This window comes from Nothoprocta perdicaria, unplaced genomic scaffold, assembly GCF_003342845.1.
Source record: "Nothoprocta perdicaria isolate Ctin4 unplaced genomic scaffold, notPer1 scaffold_113, whole genome shotgun sequence".
Classification (NCBI taxonomy): domain Eukaryota; kingdom Metazoa; phylum Chordata; class Aves; order Tinamiformes; family Tinamidae; genus Nothoprocta; species Nothoprocta perdicaria.
This window is the reverse complement of record NW_020454239.1, coordinates 1,970,718-1,994,571: the sequence shown is the minus strand read 5'-3', so window position 1 is coordinate 1,994,571 and position 23,854 is coordinate 1,970,718. Positions and strand designations below refer to the sequence as shown.

Below are 23,854 nucleotides of genomic sequence, written 5' to 3'. Positions count from 1 at the left end.
GCACCCGACGGCTCCCGCGCCCCGCACGCTGCATCCTGCACCCGACGGCTCCCGCGCCCCACACGCTGCATCCCGCACGCGGCGGCTCCCGCGCCCCGCACACTGCATCCTGCACCCGACGGCTCCCGCGCCCCACACGCTGCATCCTGCACCCGACGGCTCCCGCGTCCCACACGCTGCATCCTGCACGCGACGGTTCCTGCGCGCCGCTCACGCTGCGTCCCGCACACGGCGGTTCCTGCGCCCCGCACGCTGCAACCCGCACACGGCGGCTCCCGCGCGCTTCAGCGTGAGCCCCTCCGGCGCCTCCGTGCTGGTGGCGGCAGCCACGTGCTTGGCACTCTGCCCTTGCGGGGGTCTCCTCCGCTGCCACCATGATGTGGTTCCTGGAGAAGATCAGAGCATCGCACGAAGATGGGACTGTTCCCAGCGCCTCTTTCCTGGGACTGCCATCCAGCCAAAGCCTGCCGGAAAAAGCCCGCCTGGGGGCTGCCGCTTTTCCCAATGTGCTCACGCCAGACAGGATCCCCGAGTTCTGCATCCCGCCCCGGCTGAGCAGCGCTCTTGCCATTAAGGGCTCTGGCTCCCACCAGGAGCGCAATGCAGGGGATGCTGATCTTGCTCCCTCGGGCTGCAGCCCCAGCCCRTCCCTGCCCCACCTGATCCAGGTGGAGAGTGCCGAAGAGATCCCAGCCCTGGAGGAAGAAAGCACCAACTCGGACCCACAGTCACAAGCGGCGCTCTCACTGCCGCACTTCCCACGCGCGCCCACCTCCTACGGCTTCTGCACRCTGCTGGAGAGCCCGCACACGCGGAGGAAGGAGTCCATCTTCCACGGTGACGCCCGTGGTGCCCTGCCTGGCCTCACRCTGCCGCGAGCCAGGGCCAGCACCTTCAGCGGCAAGGGCAGCGTCTCTAAGCCCATCGCCATCAGCTTCACCTCCATGAGGATGCCTCCCAAGCACCTGCCCCTGCACCGGCTGGGCCCCTGCGACAGCGACACTGCCTCCTCCAGCGACTCGTCTCCTTTCAGCTCCCCGCTTCTCAGCAGGTCCCCTCCCCGCTCCTGCTCCCTGATGAAAACRCGGAGCCAGGAGGGACTGCTGTGCCGAGCGCTGAAAGGCAAGAACAAATGTGGTATGGTCAGGAACAACTCCCTGTCCACGGAGGAGAGCAGCTCCACGGACACGAGCCCCAGGGCACCACGCCGCGCATCCGAGGGGCTGCTGGCTGCGCGCAGCTTCAGCCTCTCCTGCTCTCCCATCTTCCCTCTGGACCTGTCCCACAGCCGAGAGAGGCTGGTGGGGGAGAGTGTGGTGCTGGTGGGCCGGGGTGGCCGGCTCCGGCTCTCCGCCGAGTACTGCGCCGAGAACAGGCGGCTCCGCATCCGCCTCATCAGCGCAGAGGGCCTGTACGACAGCTCCGCAGAGCCCAAGAACATCAACTGCTGCGTYGCCTTCTCTCTGGTGCCAGGGAAAACGCAGAAGCAGAGAAGCACCATTATAAAGAGAAGCCGGAACCCCATCTTTAACGAGGACTTCTTTTTTGATGGCATTGCAGAAGAACAACTGTGCAGCCTCTCTGTGAGGATGAAGGCAACGAATAAAGGGTGCAATATGAAAAGAGATTACACCTTAGGAGAGCGGGAGTTGCCCCTAATGAGTATATTGTCCATGTAATGCTTCAAACAAGCCAACAGACCCTTTTTGTACTCTGAAAGTTTTCTATTAAATAAAGTATTGTTTTCTCTTTTTTCTTAAAGAATACTTCAAAGTACTGCTTTGCTGGGCAATCCTCTCATGCTGCTGGTGCCTTCAGGCCTCACGCTCTCCATGCGAGGGGTTTGGCGCTGGGTTCCTGTGGTGGTGGCGGGGCAGAGGGCTGCTTGCCTTTGGGTACAGGACGGGGCTAGTCCCAGGTCAAGGCCGTTGGTGCCTAGGGCTCCGCGGGGCTGGGAGGCCGTTCTCGCCCCTCTCGCCCTTACAGGGCACAGAGCTCTGTAAGGCAGCCAGAGCCACAGCCCYGAGCAGGGCAGCGACTGCGACCCCCCTTGCTCTGAGGCAGACAGGGTGCAACAGCAGCACTGCAGGGATGGGGATGCTCTGGGAAGCTGAATTCCTGCTTCTGCTAATGACCCCCCTGCCTCTTGTTCAGGGTGTTCTGGTGACATGAGGACAGTCTTTCCCTGTTCAGTAGCAGTAAACGTCAGAGTGACTGAGGACTCGCTAGCACGTGGTGAGGAGCTGCTTAATGCCCAAAGGAACAGAGCCTCTGCCTGCTTGAGGTCACGTTCCCTTTCCCTCTGGTGGATGTGGGCTGGGGACCACGTGGAAAGAGATAAAGCACCAGAAGGTGCAGTTGTGCAAGGGGCAGGAGGTGGGAGCCCCATTGTGAAAGCGCAGGCCTGGTGCTGCCTCCCTTGACAAAGCTGCAGGCTCCGTTATGTAAAGGGCAGATAAGGCTTAATGGGGGAGCAGTCCTCACAGGCAGGGGCATGGGCAGCTCTGGGCTTCCTGAAGGCTGCAACGACAGGGCCCTGCTTGTGCCRGCTCCGCTACCGGCTTTGAGGAGGGTCCTGGCAGATTATCCCCCTGCCCTGCTCTGGAAGGGGGTGATGGGTGCCAGGCTCCCGCAGGCATCACCTGCCTGCATTATGCAATGCTGTTTTGCCACAGAATGTTTCCATTGCTTGGTGTTTAACTGCCCCAGTAATTATTTGCTTTCCTTGGGATAGCAAAAGGAGCCTGAAGGACGTTTCTGTGACCACGAATGCTCAGAAATGCCTACTGCTGGTCTTTGATCCCAATCACGTGAGATGTTTCTAAAAATAGGCTTCTAGTACAAAGCAGAACTTTCACAGGCGGACTGCTGGGTCTATTGCCAGAACCTGATTAAAATCAAATGGAATAATAAGCCCTTTGTGCTAAAGGGGAAAATTAAATGTACTCATACATGTTCGCACAGCTGGAGGTGATGCAGTGACACTTGTATCTTTGAATCCAGGCAAACTGATTACAAGGGAAAATATAAAGGAAATGGGGAKAAGGGAGATTAGGAAGCACCACTTGAAGGAAGAATCAGTAATGCTGCAAAATTGAAACCTTTTTCATGTTTATTGCATGCCAGGCTGGTTTACAACACAGCCTTTGCTTCCTACCTCCGCCACATTGCACGGGGTCTKAAGGAGAACAGCGGCTCCTGCTCGAGCTCCTCACTCATCTGTGTACCTGCTTTGAGCTCCTGGGACTCTCTGTCTTATTGCAGATATTCCCATGTAGGCAGAGAGTGGAGATAAGACTGAAGAGGACTGTTAGGTGCTCTGCAGCATCACCTGTAGCTGTGCTGGGGTGTTCCAGGTGCTCCACACTGTGCTGGCCTCATGCCACCAGGTCCCAGACTCCCAGAGGGCCGAGGCTGGAAGGCACCTTCGGAGGTCGCGGAGTCCCAGCTCAGGGACGGGTCAGCTGGACCAGGCRGATGGGTTTGGGGGATCTCCAAGGGTGGAGACTGCATAGGCTGCTTGGGAACCTTGCAATTATGTCTCACCACCCTAACAGTAAAAGCCATTAACTCACTGAAATTCTTAAGTGGAATTTCCAGTAGTTCAGGCCATTCCTCTTGTCCTTTCACTGCCTACCACARGGAAGAGCCTGTCCCTGTCTCCTTACAGCTGCTCAGCAGGTATTTTGGGGTGCACACCCTGGGAATGCACATTGGTAGGATCCCTCCGAGTCCCCTCCTCTCCAGGGGGAAGGGAGAGCACAGTTGCTGCTGTGAAATGCAGCTGCAGAGCTTCCTAAGGTCTCATCTTCATCAGGCAGGGCAGGAGTTAAGTCCCAGGAGAAAGGCCTTCCTTTCCCTAACAAGACAGTAAGTCTCCAGCTGGGCTCATTGAGTGAGGTATTTAAGGAGGGAAAGGGCTTGGCCTTGGCTTGTTGGGAGTTGTGCTTTATCCAACAGGGTTTAAAGAATAGCTTTTAAGGATGAGARAGGTGAGTCTTCTTTGGTAAGTTTGGTGAGGCTGTTAGAGGATTACTGCTCCTTTGACTGAGAGCAGCAGGTAGCTGGCAGACCTAGTCCAAGTTCAGAGTTGAGTTCGGCTTGGGAAGTACTACTGAACTTTCCTATCTTTGGTAAATGTTACATTTAGTTTCTTTATTTGATAATGGTCTTCTCTAGTATGGGCTCTTTTATCATGCTTAGTATGATTTGAACTAAGCACTGAGGAAAGTATGACTGTAGTGTTTCCATTAGAAGGAAGATAATGCTTTTTAAAGATGCTTTTTGTCTCCTCTTTGTTTTCAAGTATGTGATCTCCTTTGGGCTCCTGAAGGAGGATGTGTTGCCTATCAGGGTGTTCTTCTCATTAGCAGTGCAAAGCTCTAACACAACTCAGAGCACAGTTGGCCAGAATCCCACAGGGTTCTGGATTCGTTTGTGGTGCCCCCAGGTCAGGCAGTGCCCTGCAGTGCCCACCTGCCCTGGAGCATCAGGGGCCGTGGCACAAAATGCCTGGAAGAGCAACCAGGAAAGCAAAGAGCTGCTTCAACCTGGGGAAACACCTTAGCTCTCGATGCCTATGTGAGAGCAGCAAGAAGCAAATTCACCTTCTGATGGAGGCGAGTAGCTCCTCAGTACTAAGAAATATCTTGCTCATCAGCTTCCTAATCTTCTGAAGCACCAGGAAAATAGGGGAGCATAAAAGTCCTTCTCGAGCCAAGTCTTATTTATTTTTCTTATAGCTTGGATGTATTCAGGGGTACTCACTGGTAAGATGATGACCAGTTTTGTGTTTTAAAATGTTGGTGCTTGTTTGAGTTTTCTGCATTTAAGAAAGGAAGTTCTTTCTGCCAAGATCCTGAAGCCTTGGTTTGCAAAGCAAATATTATTTGCTTAGGTGCATTGCAAGTACTATTTGTCTGGGCCTTTTGGAGGCAAGCTGCTTTAAGCATATCTCTTCAAATGGTTGTGGCCAAATGTTACTACAAAGCAAGGTCTTACGCCTTTGTGTTTTGTCTGTTGAGAACTTTTGATGCCCTTGTCCTGATCATGAAGTCCCAGCCCAGAAAGACACGTGTGCAGGTTACGCTCAAACAGTTCACGGGACGCTGTGCTGAAGGACAGGAGGGTGAGATGCTGCTCCTACAACCAGGCTCCTTCCCAGGCAAAGCTGAGGAACAGCACTAGGGAGGCAGCTATCTTGGATCTAAAAAAACCCAAGGGGACAGATGTGAGGAATAGGGATTAGGCAGTACACGGACTGCAGTATCACGTTCCAGGTATTGCACCACTTGTCCTAAGCTACTCCTGTTTTTCAAACTGACTTGGGAAATACGCTGCTGGCAATGACATTTATGCAGTCTGCAAATGCCTCCTGCAACAGGGCTGTGCAAATACCATGTGGCTTCTCTGCTTGTGGCTTTCCTACTTGCCTGCAGTGAAAGGCTGAATGCATCGTGGGGGGCTAAGAGTAAAACCCCTTACTTTCTAGTCTTCCTATTTCTAACTGCTGCAGGTAACTTGTTTTCCTCAGAAAACCAGAGCAAGAACAAGACAAATGCATCAATGTGTGAGCAGCCTGTCTTTGGGTTGCCGGGCTGCTGCCCAGGAACACCTGGTACGTGGGATTGCCCGAGCGTGTCGGGGCTAAGGGGTGCAGCCGTGGGCTCCCTGTGCCCTCCCTCAGTGTCCTGGGGACTGCAGAGGGCTTCAGAGCTGCCTCCCTGCCCTACACCCATGTTCAACGTGGCCTCACTTGCATTGGAGGCTTAATAGGGAGGACTGATATTGGGGTGAGGTGATGAGTCACATCTATTGATGGCTTTTTGCAGCAGGATGTGTGGTCAAAACAAACAATAGCCTTATGCTAACAAAGTGAATGGCGTAATTCAGTGTTCTATGTTGTTCATTGCTATACATGCTAATCAAAGGTCTTGTACGTAAGATTCATCCACATATTTCAGTAAAGGAGTTTTGAAACAGACTTAAAACTGCTGGCTGTCACTCAAGTGTGGTCTGGTAATAGGAGTAAAATGATTAATGGTTTCTTGGAGGAAAAGACTAAAATGAGGCTGGATGGTGTCCAGGGACAGGGCTGAGCTGCTGCCTTCAAGGGCAGTGCTGCTCAAGTTGGGAGCCTGGTGCTACAGACCCTTTGTGCTGAGGGGATCCCCTCTAGTGGTCTSCAGCGCAGTCTGTGGCCCTCTGCCTCTGTCAGGGACACAAAGGCTACAGTCTRAACAATACTGGGGAATCGGGACAGAGGAGCAGGACCCCAGATGGGCGAGGAAAGGACCAGCAGATGGGAGGGAAGCAAGGGCAGCTCTTCTCTCTGTCACCACTTCTCTTTCTTTGGCCACGGATGTTGCAATGCAGTCAAGTTAGTTCTGTTGGGTGTCACGGCAAGAACTTGGCCTTATCAAGCGTCASATGTGCCGGGCAGAAGGCTGAGCAAGACTCTCCAGCTCACTTCTGTGTTAAAGCAGAATGACTTTCCTTCATGTGTTTCTCAAGCTCTGCAATGCAAAATTGGGGAACATTGGAAAGAGAAGGTCAGCTAAAAAAAACCCAAGTTTTTTAGTAATAGGGCCAGATATAGGAGAAGGGTGGTCATGGGTTCTGGGTTTTCACCACATTGTTTAGTTGAGGAACAACATACGGAGAAGTGAACATCCTGTCAGTTTGACCTGTTGCTGTCAGGCACAGGAGGCCACCCCCGTTTGGTTTTAGTCTCCCTKCAGATGTCCAAGTGCTGCCAGGAGCTGCTCTTCCTCCTCTTGAAATAACTGGTGGGAGACAGAGGAGTGCTGGGCCAAGCTGATCGTATTCAAGGTGAATTTTTCCTCATGTGGGGAGGGAAGGGATGAGATGGGGTAGGTTGCGATTGCTTCTCTCATCCCCTTATCAAAATGCACAGTTCCAGAAGCTGAAACCATTTAACTTGAATCCTTGCTCTGTTTTTTGTCAAACTATCCTGCTCTAACCATTAGCCGTTTGCAGGGAACAATAAAGCTGAAATTATAATGCCAGTAAAAWCAGTACCAGTAAGACACTATCCTGAAATGCTGGAGGCCAGTGTAAGTTTGTCAGAGGCCTCTGCCGATTTCCCCAGCGGATCCCACTGATGCTCCCATGACTGGAGCAGACACCCTGGCTGTGAGAGGGGCGGCCGCTGGGTCCCCGGCCGCCAAGAGCCCAGCCCGGCTCGGAGCTGGGGGGGTGCCGCTTGTACCCGCTTTTCTCTCCCCCAAAAACATGGGAGCCTGGCAGAGGGCACTGGATGGCAGCGCTTGCCGGAGCAGCTCGGGCTGCTGCTGGYTGCCCCTGGGAGCTGCGCTGCAAACAGGCCAGCTGCAGCACAGGCAGCCCAAAGCCAGGAGAGCAGTTCCACAAAATCAGCTTTGTTGTTTGTAATTGCCCAGTAAAGGGCATCTTGAGGACACCTACATGTGTTTTCACTCTGCTTCTACAGCCTGCAGACATTTGTCATGCAATTACTGCCTGGATAGGGATAAACAAATAAATCTCATCTGATTCAGGTCATCTATGTATTGGGCAGACAAATGCTGTCATTGAATCAATTAGAGGTAATCTCAGGGGAGAGGGAAAAAAAGCTGTTCCTTTCATGTGCTTTTTTTTTTGGGTGTTTTAGGCCAAATATTTTTTCAGGTGTGCCCTGGGATTAAAGTGGTGCCGCAGATCAAGCTGCGGAGCGAGTTACCCTTGTAATGCAATTGCCATGAGCTAARATTCTGGACATGAATCCTTTTTCAGAATCCTGTTTTAGGAAGGGAGCATTTGCCTGACAAGTGGAGCTGCCCGAGTGCTGCAGGGGGTTGTGTTGCACCATAGGCTCGAATAACTTGGAGTGCAGTTACGGATTCCACGTACGGATTACGTGATGGTTTGCACGTGAAGGGGAACAAGCTCTGGGAAGATGTCTCTGCGCGCACGTGCTTTACACAGYGGAGTTGTTCCAGGTGAGGGCCTAGAATCACATGGTTTCCCTTGGGACCTGTGGCAGGGAAGCTGGGCAACTCCCTCAGGCTTCAGGCAGAGCTGACCAAGGTGTCCGGCAGCTATGGAAAAATCATGGCAATTCCCAGCAAAAGTTGCTGCTTCCCTGCAAGGAAGAGAGGTGGGAAACCAATTAGATACCTTCATCTCCTTCTTGCTTTTGGCCTTCATGAGCCCRTAGCATCCCTAGCATTTTAAATCACTGTAACCTTGATCAGAATTCCTCCAAAAATTCCTTGCCTTCTTGATGTTACCTGTGCACAACTGCCAAAAAGGTTCTTTGTTCATTACACATAAATTAACAGTATTTTGACTGCTCAGACTATAAGACTAAGGACTCAAAGGATGAAGAGACTCGCCTTATATGATAAAAGCATATGTCCAAGTAGGATATACTTTATATATATATATATATATATAAACACTTCTAACTGGCACTTAGAAGCTCTTAATATCTAAACGGAGCACCAGGAGCTTCAGAGCAAGGTATATGAAAACACTGACTTACATGGGGAATAGAACAAGGTGTGTGTGGGGGCTTTTTTTTGTGCATTCAGTAGTGTATTTTGTGTATTCAGAACAGTGCTCTGAAAGGTGCCCTCCAAAACTGCACTGAGCAGTGTCACTTTATTTTTTTTATTCCTGTTACAGCAAAATGTTTTTTATTGCACTTGCTATACAGTCCTGAGAAACAAAAAGTCCTCTCTTGATTTAGAGTTCTTCTGTATCTAGAACTTGTGAAATAGGTCAAGATGTTTTGTATTTTATTTGAGGCTTCTATAATCAGAATTTCTTGCCTGTCAGATGCAGCAAGAGTAGTCACTTTTTCCATCACTGTGCTAAACTCAGCTTCTTTTTCTCAAGGTAATTCCAAATGAATGATAATTTAATAGTTAAAACAGGAGCTGTTTCATCCTATTGAAAAGAGACTCAAAAGTCTCATTCCAAAGCAATTCACTGCATAAATGTATCTGCCTATATTGTGCACCTGATACGGGGAAGCCCAGGGAGGATTTTTGAGCAGGATCTGTCAGAAGAGAATCTTAGAAGAGGATTTTAACTCTGCTCTCAAGAATATCCAGCCTACAGCTGCCATGCACGTGCTTTTAGAGCAAGCACAAATGGGTTAGTGGTAGTTACAAGTATTTCTGTAACAGGAGATGGCAGAAGCAGTTGTACATGCCCTAGGTCTCCGAAGGAGTATGTATGAAGCTGTGATGAAGCAATAGCCACAGCGATGAAAATCAAGGTCTGTTGAAGGGAGACTCGAACCTTGAAATAAAACATAAAATGCTTGGAAACAGTTTTATAAAACAGCTATTGGGGAAGAAGGTTGCTACCTAAGGGATGCATCGTAAGGAAATCCACATCACGCCACTCGAGACCTGCGGATTTCCTGTATGGAATGACCACATTAATACACAAGAATACCAGAAATCTGTACACTAAATAAGACTCCACTGGGAAGATGAGACAGAAAATATTTAATGGGGAAACTACTGATACTGAAGTACATCTTAAAATATAATTACTGACCCCGTTATGTGAGGAAACATTACACCTCATTGGAATCGGTGGTTCTTGCAAAAGCAAAGTTAGGAAATAAAGCAAGGCCTGCTTATATCTTCAATGAATTTAGAACTGTTTAATCTAAACTTAATAAGAAAAAAGGCAGGACCATATGGATGTCAAGCTACCCTCCAGATGAGGAAGGATGACGGAGTTGCTGATTTACCCTGTGCCTTCACCATATGTTTCTCTTGTCGTTTTCCCTCTGGTTCCTGAGCCTCTCTCTGTACTGGCACCCATAAATATTGTGTATATTCATGTGTGGCAAATGTAAGGAGAGCCCCYGCCGTCCACGTGAGTGGGAAGCACGCAGCCCGGCGCTGCCTCCTGCTCGCTGTGCACAGAACCAGCCTATTCATAATTTATGCTGCTGCTGARTAAGTCCAGGCATCGGTGCGTTGCTATTACTAATTTAACAATGCTTACCTAGAAATTATACAACRAATGATAATGAACAGCATATTGCTTCACTCTTTAAAAAACATCTACTATGCATTTAGGTAGGAAAAGTGAAGGATGAAAACTTTGGGAGTTTTTTGTTGGATTCCTGAGACAAAAAAGAGGCAGGTTGTGTATTGCTGACTTGTCCAGTGCGGTTGCCCAAGTGTTTGTGTGTGGCATCCGATGCCCCCCAGCCCTGCTGGCTGGGGGCAGCAGCGTTGCCCTGTGCCCRGTGAGAGCCTGGAGCCGAGCGTGGCGCCGCTGCCCGCGCCGTGTTTGCAGCCAGTGGATGCCAGCACTGCTGGCCTCGCTGCAAGGGCGCTGCCCAYTGCAGCAGCCCCACAGAAGCCTCTGTGTGCCCCCTGGCGCAGGGTTAATTCCAGCATATTCTGGAATACATCCCTGCCGCTGAACTCCAGGGCTGCAGGTGTTTCTTGGTTCAGCTTTGACTTCCCTAATGGGCTCTTTGGGGAAGTTTAAGGAAATGGATTGACTGGGTAGCCCCACAGCTAAGAAATACTTCCCAGGCAGCCCTGTAACTGCCTGACTATCAGATCTGCCCTAGAAATGTGAGAATTTGACGTAAAACTGCTTTTAACCTGTAATTTGATGTTTCTGTGAGGGGAAATTGCCAAATCCTCATTTCACATAAACAGATATGAGTCATTACAATGAGTGTGTTTATTGTACGTGGCAATTCTTTTCAAAACACACATGTTTAAACAGATGGCTGGTGTTGACTATTAATGCAGTTCCTGCAATTAAGTTCCATCTAAATGAAGCAGACAGACTGACTTTCTATTGACATCAGAGCTGCTGTATTGCCTCTTCTCCTCATGAATGTTGAGGCTCGGATCTGCTGCTATAGCCTTACAGAAATGTCAACCATGATAAGTCACGAGGTAACTGAAGAGGAGAGATAAGGTACCTGGCATCTTGTGCATTTACTTTTTGATGGGGATTTGCTAGTGCACACGTACATATTCATGCTGTTACGTTTTAATGATGAAAGTCCACGTTTGAGGTAATTACTATAAATAAATGAGCAGGAGGGTGAAATTTGGCTCTTCCTGCCAGGAATTTGGAGGGCTTTGTCCYGGAACTGACTTTATCTGCTTTCTTTTCCTCTATTGTATTTTTCTCTTAAATTTTGTACTGGAAGGAAGAAAAAAATTCCAAGGCCAACACGTTTCATATATGTGTTCAGACAAATATTTTTGAATATTATTTTGCATTGAGTAATAATGCTTTAAACAGGTATGTGTGAGAGCAGCTTCATTATGGCACAAGGCTCTGTAGTAGTTCAGCTACTTGGGTCCATTCAGAGAGAGTCTGTGACCCAAGTTCTTGGAAAATGGCCAGGCATCCCTGTGTGATGCTGGACAAGGCTGAGATTGAAAGAGAAGAAGGTCTCCTTTATCGCAGAGCCTGGCAGCTCTCGGTGTCCTGCGCTCGGTGTTGCACGGCGGTAGCACACTGCCGCCTTGCTGAAAGGCCTAAGAGAGCTTGGAAGAGCTGTCATTTCCAGCAACATTAATGCAAGTATGCACACAGCCATATTCTGCAGTCTAATTAAGGCTGAACAAGAGGGGAAACTCGATACCAGCAAGCCGCACAACTAATTACCTCCCCGTTGCTGGAAGTACCGCCTGTAAACAGGCGTTTCTGGAAATGCCTGACCTACAAAAGCTGTTTCAGGAACACAGTGTAGTACTACAACTGCTTCTGATCTGCTTTTGGGCAGCTTTAACATAATGAGGAAAAAAAAAGAGTAAAAGGAACAAATACACTGTGTATTACACATAGTCTGTGGGCTTTAAGTTYTGGTGTATGTGTTACAGCAAATGCTAACTTGGCACAGCAATTATTTTGGTGCTTTAAAGTAGCATTATGTCAAAAGCCCTTTCAGAAAGGCAGTGAAACAGCCTGGCTGGGGCAGATCTCTCAAAAGCCCCGGGTGCACTTGAGTTGATGCACAGTCCCAGGAGGAACCATCAGCTGAAGGTGGGCAGATACTGGCTGCTTTTCCAGTAAGGAGTTAACTCCTGCAACCTCTGAGCGTGGCTATTAGCTCGCTACAGCATGAGACAAACGCAGTCATGCTGCAGGCCCAACTGATTAAATATTTGTGAAGCTCCTTTAAAGTCCTTCCACCAAGTGAATGTGTGATACTCTAAGTGGCTGTAATTTTAATGCATAAAAATAATCTACAAAAATACAGGTTCTTTTTATAACCTTGCATGAAAAATGGCTCCAGTACAGTAGAGCTAATGCACCCGCACCAGGGACACAAGGAAGGGGCCCTGAGCGGAGCTCATTAGGCTGCTCATCAGGGCTGGCCTTCAGTCAGGTGGGACTTGGCCAGATTTCAAGTGTTGGGGCTCAAGTTTTCTATYGTCACTGTTAAATTCCAGCTACATTGTAGTGAAAAACAGGCACAACCTGTGAGCAAAAGGCACAATCCTCTCCAAAGCTTAAGTTAATGAAAGAGATCTTGGTTTTTAATTCTTGTTTCCTGAGGCTTGGAATAATGACTTAGTGATGGTGTGGCTTTTGGAKCAGGGACAGCCATTCTGATGCTCTCGTGTATGCTAGAAAGTGTTGATAAAACTGCAGTGTGCATGTGCTCAGCTTGTTAGATCATAATAGCTAAAAATCTCCATTTTGTCTGTTTTGTGTGTCCCTCATGAAATTCATTTGCTCATTTCTGCTCATGCTGTGTGTGTGTGGCCTCTAAAGAGCAATGAAGCCTGGTTCAGCTCATGGGTACATGGGCCCYAGTGCAGAGCTCACCTCCTTGGGGCTCTTGGCACTTCTCCTGCTGCAACTTGCTGCATGGGAGAAAAGAAACATCCGTGTGGGCAGGAGTAGTGAAGCACCTGGAATGAGGACTACAGGATGGGGGAAATTTGGCTGTAAGTGTGAGTAACCTGGTGAGGAGATTGGGGAGGACACTTTTTTTTTCTTTCTCAGAGGCCTTGCTTGCACTGGGTCAATAGTAGATGGATAATGAATGGATGTTTTTCTATGTGTATCTTTTAAAATTTAGATATAACAAAGCTTTAAACCTACCAAAAATATCAGTAGAAAGAAATTTGAGCCAGGGTAAAACTGCAAAGGAAGTAAGATATTTCTCTTTCAAAAAGAACAAGCAAAGCTTAAAGCTTAGCAATGAATTTCTGCAGGTAACATTTATTTTAAACTTTTCAATTCCAAATGATAGAAGAAAGGGAAAAGTGATTAAAATGTCTGCCATTCTTTCTTGAATTTTACCTYCTGCTGTGTCAAACGAATGACATAATTGTGCCTGTGCCTTTCCTCAGCTTCCTGTGTCTGATCTTATTGGCATTTCCACGAGTCCGTGAAAAGGTAAAACCAGTTTACTGAGAGATTATAGAGCAGTTAGTTAATGTTGTTTTAGGCAATGATTCAGCTACTGTCTGACATTGAACATTATTTTCTACTTCCTTTTAGCTTGTTGGTTTGTGTTGCAAACGCAGCCACGTAGGTCAGTTAGGGAACCCTATGGTTAAAGCAAGCGCATTGGGGTGCTGCTCCCCAAAAGATGAAGGGTGTTTGAGCGGGGACCTCTGCTTTAACCCTGTGGCTGTTGTKTAGCAGTAGGTCCCAGGGCAGCACTTCTGGTCTGCTCTGCCTGCTGTTGGTTATTGGCTACAAGGACGGGGTCCTGCTGGGGTTGTCCTTCATGGCACAGAAGTAGATGTCAACGGCAGCCAGCTTCTTGCTGCAATAAGCACCTGCTGCTTCTTCCACCTGGAAGCAATGTGTCTGCACRGGGCGAAGCACCTACAGGGTTCTTCCTAGCTCACATGTCATGTGTGATCCTCCCCTCGGAGAAAGACACCTCACTGGCAGCTGCTCTGAACTATGGTTTTGGCATATTGGTGGTGTGACCCTTCTCTGTGACCCTTGGCTTGATACTGCGTACAAAGAGACTCTGTGAGCCAGAGATCCCCTTTCAGGGTACAAAGCAATTATTTGTTTCCTCCATTGCCACACGTGTGAATGGAGACTCACGTGTCCCCAGGTGGATGAGAGCTGGCAGAGCTGCTAATATGGGYCAGGGCTTGGCTCCTTGGGACTGGCGCAGCCTCAGGCTTGTGGACTTGCCGTTTTCTGGATCCATGTTGCTCTCTCAGGGCTTCATCCTTCTGCAGGTATTTCATACTGAATCCCCAGGTCACTCGTTGTCCCTATTCCAATTAACTCATGTCTAGCTGCAATTTTGTCCTCCTCAGCTTACCCAGGTCTGGCCAACATGCAGTATCGTGGTTTCTTCTCCCAACACAGAAATTATCTCAGGAGCCTTAGAGATGGTTTATCCTGCTGCGCTCCGCTGGATGAGATTGTGGACAGATGAATCCCAGAAGTGAAGGTACTGTCTGGAAACGTGCATTGTGCTGGTTCTATCTGAGCAGGCAGGGCTGGGAAGCCTGGCCTGTCCCTTGCAGTGTTTTGCTGGGAMAGAGCTGGGAGCCCACGGCTTTGATTAGATATGACTGCCCAGAAACCATTTCAGAGCACCATTAGTGAGGGCCAAAATTAATTCTCTCGATTGTCTCRTCTTGAGACAGCACTGTTAATGAGTGTCTAAAAAAATACCTGGCACTGGCCACTTTCTGCTTGACTAGCAAAAAGGAGTTATTTATTCCTGCCATTAAAGTGCCCATCTAGCAGTCCTAATGGAGCAGAGGACACAGCGTATCCAGAGCTAAGCTCTGCATCTCGAGGACAGACCTGGCTGCTGGTGGAAGGGAGGTAATCAGAGGTTGTTATAGGCCTGGGCCATATTGACAGGGAGTTAATGAGTCTTGATAAAAGTCAGAGCCATGTATTTCAAAATCTAATTTTATGTGATTAAAAAATGGACAATTTTTGTTATGTTAAGTATATCAGCATTGAAACCTGATGGACTAAAGTAAGGGGAGTTGATGTCAGTCAAAATGTGAGTGGTGACCTTAAAATTGTAACAAAATTTCAATTTGTTGTTGTTCAATTTGTTGAAATTTTCTTGAAATTGTTTTTAAGTCTTAACCTCCCTACCCATATAAGGATAGCAGATTGCTTGGGATTACTATATTTCTTTTACTTAATTTCTTTTACTGTCATGTGTCATGCCTGCTCTGTGCCTATGGTTTTCGGTCAGTAAGTAGAAACATGTAACAGAACACRTGGCACTTGTGGTCGCTTCTATTATTGTAAAAAATATCATACTTCAAGACTTATCGGTCTTTCCAACTTAAAAACCTTATTCACTGGTTAGTCTGAGCAGTATCTTTTAAAGCTGCTTGTTCCATTCATGGCAGTTGCATATTTTTTACAGATTCCCAGTGAAGTGCTGTTCCTGCCAAGGTTTAGGATGAGAGGCAAATCATGAAATTGCACTTATTTTTATGAATTGCATCATGTTGCTACTCACTCGAACCATTCAGGAAAATATTCCCCTTCTTTTATAAAACCTGCTTCTACTTCCTGGGAAAGAAACTGTTTCATTCTTGTTTGGTGGCAAAGCAGAGCATTTTTTTTTTTTTTTTAAATCAAGTTAATAAAAAAGAATCACAATTCCTGTGATTATCTCCAGGGAGATTTATGTTATTATGGTTATTTTATCTAATTATCAGGTGCACAGCACTTGACACATAGTGAAGAGGAAAAATATAGTGCTAAAGAGAAATTGTTCTTCAGAAACATAGTAAATCAAGAAATGTAGAAATGGTTGTTGAGCAGTCCCATTTTTTTTGCAGGCATTTCCTCCTGCTCTTAAAAAGCTTTCCCAGAGCCTTGCTCTTTGGATTGCTCTTTTCAAACATAAAATCATACTGGTCATATTGTTCTGATGCCGCCCTCGGCCTTCACAGCTCCTCTTGTCTGCGTTTGTGGCAGATGAAAGGGAAAGCTGTATCCCCATCATGCTTCATTTTGCTTTACTGATCAAACCAAGCTCTTTTACCCTTCTCTGAAGGTATCCTCCTCTGTCCTGTGGTCATGGCAGCAGATGAATTTGAATTCATCTTTCTTGAACAGGAGAAACCTAGCCTAATAAAGGCCTTCTTATTAAAAAAAAAAAAGGAGAAAAAAAAACCCCAAACCTAATTTATGTTATGAGAAACCTGTAAGGGCTATTAAAATGAAGATGTAATCTACTTGTATGTGTGTTTTCCTGACTTTATTATTTTAAACGAGAAAAGCAAATATTAACTTCACATGATATGGGCTAAACTGTTATAAACTTAAAATGAACAATATTATAATCAAACCAAAATTACAGCTGAGATTAGATCAGTGTGTTAACAATGGTATTGGCTTAGCTCACCAGTTTATCAAATCATAAAGTTAGTACAGCGTGTAATCAAACTGCATGGATAACACAGAAGAATTTCTATTTGTTAATTTTCATCAGGTGGTTGAAAGGAAAGAGGAGTTGCTTCCTTGTGGTAAAGCCCTTACTGTAATAAAGAAGTTGACCTACCTGGGGACTGGCGGTGCCAGGATTGAGTCTACGAACACAGGATGCTGCCTGCAGCAGACAATAAAAGCTAGTTAGCTAACATTAAGGAAGTACAGAGATGTAAGTAGGCTCTTTGTTATATTTTGCTTCAATACTTTCTCCTAAAAATTTTATTGCCCTTGCAGGGCAGGTTATTTACCCTCCTTACCTATTACCTATCTATATTCACAAGAGCACAAAGCTTTKAAAGACTTTATAGCAAGGCTGATTTCTGGAGCAACCTTAGGACTAACAGTAGTAGGTCAGTACTAGATTTGAATGGGGTTTTTTGATCTTGGTTCTGACAGCAGGGTTGTGGGCTGGGACCTGCTGCTCTGTGGAGCTTCTCTACAAACCAGGGCTGTTTCATCTTCTCTGCATCTGCTCAATGACAGTCAGGTCAGCACACACTTTGGATGCAATCTTTGTGACTTTGTCCTCTTCAGGTGGGGATCCTTCAGATCTAAGTCTCTTTCAGAGACTCTTCTGCATCCACTGAATTTTTCCAGTTTATGAATATTTTGAACATTCAGTATCTTTCATAACAATTTTGATTTCATCAGATGCCAGTAGTGCATCATTCTCAGTTGTCATCTCTTTTATTTTAGATGCTAGTCTAACATTGCATGGTTATGTCTTCTCAGTGCTTACCTAAATGTTCAGTAGAAATAAGCGTTTTGCAAAATATCTCATAGGCATAAAACCCATATTTTCATATGTCTTTGTATCATTAATTATGAAATAGAAAAATTTGAAAAATGTGTATTTTTCCACTTAGAGCCTGACAAAGTCACTTATGATTGAGCTGACTGATGCAGTTATTAATTATAATAGGCTTTTATCCTTTCCTGACTATACCAGTTCCCAGAAATAGTGCAAGCGGTGCTTCTGCACACAGTCCAACTCCCCAGTAAACATATCCATCTGCTCAGTATTTTCCTTCCTGCATAACTTTTACTTCCATGGTAAAAGCAGCTGACTGAGGGCATTAGGCAAGAAAGACGTTTGCTCTTACATATTGTCTTGTTAGACTGAAATTGGGTGACGTCAGTTCTAGGGGACTATGCCTGTGTTGTCAAGGGCTAGCCACAAAGCTACAGGGCTGGGGTGACGGGAGTTCACCTCAGTAGCAGGAACTTCCTTGTTCATCTCCAGAGAGCTCTGCCCTGGAGGGCCTGCCAGTTTGAGACAGGTTTTTATCAAAATGACGTGTTCCCAAAGTGCATAAAGTTCCATGTGGGTGTGGGCCACCTCCTTATATTATGGAAATGGTTGTGACTCCATTGATTTTGACTGTTCTTCTGTCAGATTGCACTGTTTTAATGCCAGGGAYGTATACATGCTGAAGTTTATGGTAGTGGCAAGAGCCTTCTAATTTCTGTTGGGGCCTGGGTGTGGGTTCACTTGCATGCTGAATACAAGCTTTAGAAAAAGGATGTTAAGAAAATTCAACTACTCCAAGCTGTGTATACTCACTGTCTCTATTTTTCTGCATAAAATTTCAAGTTCACAGTTTTATGCCAGGGAATTTCCTGCAAGCAGGYATCATTTTCTTAAGCCCCAAGGCTTCTACATGAAAGAAACTTCCCTGTAGACCAGGTAAGTTCAGCATTGCTCTATTAATCAGTACTTTACCCTTACACTGTTAAATCAAAAGGCTGACTGCAGAACCTGATCTGCCAGCTACCACAGTAGCAAGTGCCTGCAGCTCTTCTCATAAAAGCAAAGTGGACAAACTACAGAGAGGTTATGCTGCTTGGGCAGTCACTGTAKCTCACCTTGCCTATGTGTGCTCAGCTGCCCTGGTCTGCTCAGAGGCTACTCCTTGCTCCAAGAATCTTCCAACTCCAAAGCTCCCCTTTGCTGGGAGGCTGTGGCTCCGTGGTGGCTCCAGCTGCTCTATGAAAGAGCAAAGAATTGTTTTCAAGCAAATGAAAAGTAATACAAAGCAAGTGCCACTCAAAATAATAATGGAGAATTCAAATAATAATTCCACATAATAATAATGATAAATAATCAAAATCTTGATGGAGAGGTTCTGAAATCTAAAGCATGGGAACAAAGCACAAAATCTTAAGTATCTACTCAGGGCATAATGTAGTATCATCTCATAGTGACTAAGAGTTGAACCAGGGCAACACAGGCAGCCAGGCTACAATGCACTTGTGCTGGAGGCTGTTTCTTTAAAGGTTTCACCTGGAGCAAAAATGTTTACATGGGTATTTTAAATTACTTTTAAATGCTGCTGAAAACAGAAATGTTTGAATGTGAGAGGTTTCTAGTCCAGAGGTGGAATTCAGGTGGATCCCTGTACCTGCACAGTTAATGMATTTGTGTTACTAGGGCTTGGTGCAGTGTTTAGGGACACAGGGCTCATGATGTGCGTCAGGACAGGTTTGCTGTCTTGCATTCTTAAAATGCATAAATCAAGAAGGATTGCTTGTCATTCAAGCAATCCAGATTACCTCATTGATTTGCACAACAGAGACTTATGATCCAGTCTAGATTCTCTCATTGGTTTGCCCAGACTCCTGCAGCAGAACACGTGAAAATGTTAATATTTAACAGAGTGCTTCTTTATTATAGTAACAACAGGGAGAAAGTACATATGGTTCATTGATGAGAAAAATAAAGAGCTGAAAGCACAGCAAGCAGACGCTCTTAATTTTGTTTCATCTGCTGAGTACAACCTTTCACCTAAAAGAAGTCATCTGCAAAAAGTATTTGCTAGGTTAGTATTTTTACTAGATATTATTCAACATTTTTGCCTTCCTTTTGATAAGGCGCAGCTTATAATCCATTCAACAATTTATAGTGCTATTCCCATCCATAAGCTTCGATCTTTCTAAGTCACATATCCTGACCGTTTAGTGGTTAATGTTTTCAAGACAAAGGCAAGTGGATGAAGWAAGGTTAAATCTATAAGTAGCTTTTTTGTGAACTGTGGTGCTTAGGGGGGTGGAACAGCCTGGAAATGAAGAGTATGTGTTTCCTAAWAATTTCTACAAATTACAAGTTTCTACAAGTTAACGGATTACTCTAGGCCAGGCTGCCTTTACTGCTTGCTAAGCAGAACATGGGAGACTGCAGCCTGCAGCTGTAGCTTTGGAGATACAATTCTCTTTTTCTTTAAGGAGTTAGGAAGACTAGAATACAACTAGAACTGCCAAAAATTAGACATCACCAAAGAACTAGAGTCTTCATTGTTTTTCTCTCTCTTTTGTAGATGTTTTGTGTGAATATCCTATTTGAGGACAAGGAAAAGGAGATGATGCTGAATGGCAGAGGTTGTGAGACCACTAAGGAGCCCCTTTGGTGAAAGGTGCAGGTGGAGAACAGAGTCGTACTAAATAAACTAAGATGTGATTTGACTTTATAACCAATAACCAAGAAACAAAGACAAACAAACAAAAAGCTCACTTTTTGATTTGACAGTTATACTGCAGTATTGAATTTAAAAACTCTGAAGATCCTGTATTTAGCACAAGGAGTGTTAAATTTGACGTCTACAACAATTTTATGAGCCCTCACTACTAAAATTTCCAAATTAAATGAAATGCAGTCCAGATTTCACCATAGTAGTATCAATGTATGGATCTGGTATTTAAGGAGGAGTACATCATTTCTTCTGGAAAAGAAACCAGCAGTTTTTGGTTGCCACTTTAAGTATCTGCATGTCAAGATATTTTAGAGAACACCAAGTTGTAGACGAGACAGTAAGTGCAAATATGAGACTGGAAGATAAGCAGTGCAATTTTGCTCTTAAAATAAGGGTTGAGTTGCTCAATATCACCTTTCAGTTGAGAGTAAYTAAAAGATAACAAAGCTAAGGGCAGACATTACATGTCTTAATTACAGGTGTTAGTATGTCAGACTGATGTAAAAAACATCTTACCTTCAAGTGCCCTACTTGTGAGATAACTGGTAACTTGCCCTTTATATTCACACACACAACTACTTCCTATATGACAATCCTGGTATACGTAAGCCCAGGTTACACATGAGAGACAATAAAGTCTGAATGATAAGTGAATTTATCTTTAGTGGAAATTTAAATATGATAAACTCTTAAAATTAGATAAGCTTTAAAAATGCAACTGAAAGTTTTCTTCTCATGTGACTAGTTACAATCTCAAGCATGAAATGGAAATATAAATAAAGACAATGTTTTTCAGAAATAAGAGATTACAGTAGCTCTCGGCCTATCTTCGCAGTGTTGCTGAGATGCCTAGGAAGTCGTTTCACTAAAAACTAGTAACTTACCTGCTCGCCACATGCCCTTGCAGCTCAGCAGTGTGTTACCCTGCTCAGTTTTGAGGATTCATGACCTGTGGAGAGGGAGACTGCCTCAATACTTTCAGTTCAACTTGAAATACTGAATTTTCCAGCCCCTGATGACGTGGAGCACCCAGTGTGTGTGCAGGAGGAACTCTGGATCAACTTCATTATTAAGGTAATAGATTGGTAATAATGGCAGAAACCTATAAAATAAAATAAACCTATACAATAAAATAAATGAAATGAAAATAAATAGGTTTATGAAAATAAACCTATACAATATGCTATTAGTACTCTCAATATGTTGATTCATAATAGGATTCCTTCCATCGTATCAGTGCCTCAATCCATGCTGAAACTGGAACTTTCTGCAGATGTTTTTATTAACTATATTTTTCTTACTTTGGCTATCAAAGGTTTAATTACTAGGAGCAATTGATCTGACAATTTGCTTGTTCCTTTCAATGGTAATTTCTCTCTCTTTTTTTTTTTTTTCCCCCCCTCACTTTCCCTTTTGCTTCCCTGCTGTTCCTTACCTATTGTTAGGATCTAGAGATCATAGCACATGGATCTGGGAGATTGAATCATATCTATCCTCCGGTCATCTAGAACAATTTGTCCATTTAACAAACKATAGTATTGTTTAATATTTTGTTTTGTTTTCTTCTGCTTGAAGACTTTTGAAGACACCCTGATAAACCTGTGCCCATTGTATAATGAGAAATACCAAGTGTGCGCTCTTCTGCATACGTCCGTAAATCTCTTGTATCTGAGAACTGGCAACATAAGACATAGACCAGAAAATGCAGAATGCACAAAACACAACAAATGGCAAAAGTGAGCGTTAGGGTTTCCTTCAACAAGCTTTCCAATAAGCGGGCCCTTTCTAGGACTCTTGTCAGAGTTGCAAAGCTTCATGTATTTTYGTGATCAGCTATCAACTACATTTTCAAGAGGCTTGATGAACTTTTCAATACATAGGTATTTGCACCTAATTCCTATTTGATTAATTAAGGTAACAATTAAGTCATATGGATTAAAGACATTATATGAATTGTTGATATCCTATGGCTACGGACAATGCATTGTAATAAAAGTAGCTTTACTCAACTACATTTCTGACATTCAAACTTGTGTATCACATGTGACAAGTCAACAATTTATTTAAGAAATCAGCATTAAAACCACTCGAGCATATTATTATTACAAGTAGTCACTGTACTGTATTGAGCTCTTGATCAAAACATAATCTTTCACTGCATTCTACTTTACATACTCTCTCTTTAAACTGCATGTGTTTTTTTTCCACTTTTAACAGACCTTGGAAGATACTTGGAACAAATTTACATTTCAGAAAGATATATAACAGTATAATATACCATCTGAACAGCTCTGAACCATAAATRGCTAAAAGGACTGTGACTCAGGGGACTCTGGAAATAATTCTGAACATGTGTTGACTTTGTATATTGTAGCTACATTGATTCTAACAGAGTTCTTCCAGTTTTAAACTGACAGAAGAGACAAAAGAATCGCACATAGTGTTTGTTTATGTAATGTATGTGCGTTGCCATGAGAGTTAAACACTGCCAAGCAGAAACACCTGAAAACAATCTCTCTTTGGAATAATATCTGCTGCGTAAGATTTGCTCTGGGAGTAGTTAGCCCATCCCGATTCATAGATCTTTTTTTTACAGAGTCTTTCCTGTGAATTAAGTGGTGGCATTGCCTCATAATGTCCTGGATGACTTTCTCTGTATCAGCAAATAAGGTAACTCAGGTTCATGTTTCCAGTCCCAAGTAAGACTATAAAAATTGAGTGGTGTTAGTAAAGGTGTCTTATAGATACTATTGGAACTAGATTACATAAAGCATGTTCCTGAAATAACTTGGTTTTAAGCAAAAGCAATATTGTCTAGTTCAGCAGTGCCTGGAGTAGAGGGTGACTTCTGTGTAACTTTGGCTGAAAAATAAGAAACTCTTACATTTGTTTTTATAAATTCACTGTAAGTGGGACATTTGGAATTTCTACTTCCCCTGCTATATTACTTAAAGACTGACCTCCATCTGGATTTGTACTAACTCTTGTCAGTAACAACAGATGTTGTAACTGTGCAACATCCTACTTTTCTTCTCTCGGTCATTTCCAAATCACATTATGGCTTATAATAAATTACACATAGTGCTAACTTTCAGGATCTCTTTTTAAAAAATGAGCCAGTGCTTTTCCAGAAAAGCACACACACTCGCCACTCAGAAAATTTATCTTGAACAATGCTCACATTTTGAAAAATTATTTTGGTGAATGTTTCTAACTGTCCTTTTCAGATTTCCCTTTGGACAGCATTCATGTGGAACTGTTAGAAAATTGTCCTTAATTGTGTTTCCTTATTTCCTTGTGTCTTTTTTTACCTTAGTTGTCAGCAATAAAGTTAAACACAAAAGCAACAAAAATTCTTAGCTGYAGCTTTTTTAAATAGAGAGTGTTCTGTAATTCTGTAATAGATGATTGCCCTAATTTATGTCCAAGACCTGAAGTAATGGACTGAGGCACCTTAACTATAATGAGCTTTGTTTCTCTTGAAAGAGAGAGTAGCCATTACTCTAAGCTCTTTACATCTGTGCATTTGCAATTGGACTGTGTTTTCCAGGACAGTTATTAATTCCATGCCAGATCTGTGGGGTGCCAATCAGATGCAGGATCCTTAGTTTTATAGTGAATAAGCTCTGATCAAGTGAGTAAAATTATACTTATCATTCAAAAGCAAATTTGCTTGGTTCAGACTTGGCTTGGATTGCTTCCTTCCCCACTCAAAGGTACCGTATTCATTAAAACAAGTTCATTTTCATTTCAAGAAATTTTCTTACATAGCTAGTGGCTTTTTCATCTTCACAGCACATTACTGGAGGAAAAAAAAAGAAAAGTTATAATTCTCAGAAATACCATCAAATAAAATCCTCATGAAAAATTAAGTTAGATTTTTCCTATGATGCAGCTTAGCTGTTTTGAAGATTCTCTTGCTCAGGATGAAAGATGTCAAA

The 23,854-nt window shown here is 44.5% G+C and overlaps 1 protein-coding gene and 1 long non-coding RNA gene across 4 annotated transcripts; both read left to right on the top strand.

Moving 5' to 3' along the window:
- The first annotated feature begins 293 nt into the window (after window positions 1–293).
- LOC112958852 (C2 calcium-dependent domain-containing protein 4C-like) lies at window positions 294–1,761 on the top strand. Its single transcript, XM_026052794.1, has one exon. It carries the CDS (start codon window positions 375–377, stop codon window positions 1,677–1,679), a length of 1,305 nt encoding a protein of 434 aa, XP_025908579.1. The 5' UTR covers window positions 294–374; the 3' UTR covers window positions 1,680–1,761.
- Window positions 1,762–14,082: 12,321 nt separating this feature from the next.
- Window positions 14,083–23,462, top strand: LOC112959124. Of its 3 annotated transcripts, XR_003251571.1 has the most exons (8): window positions 14,083–14,204; window positions 14,338–14,422; window positions 16,448–16,615; window positions 18,041–18,133; window positions 19,761–19,856; window positions 20,821–20,987; window positions 22,510–22,583; window positions 23,141–23,462. It is a non-coding gene; the product is annotated as an uncharacterized LOC112959124 (long non-coding RNA). The 3 variants fall into 3 exon arrangements; XR_003251573.1 differs by lacking the exon at window positions 18,041–18,133; XR_003251572.1 differs by lacking the exons at window positions 22,510–22,583; window positions 23,141–23,462 and adding an exon at window positions 22,131–22,315.
- The last annotated feature ends 392 nt before the right edge of the window (window positions 23,463–23,854 follow it).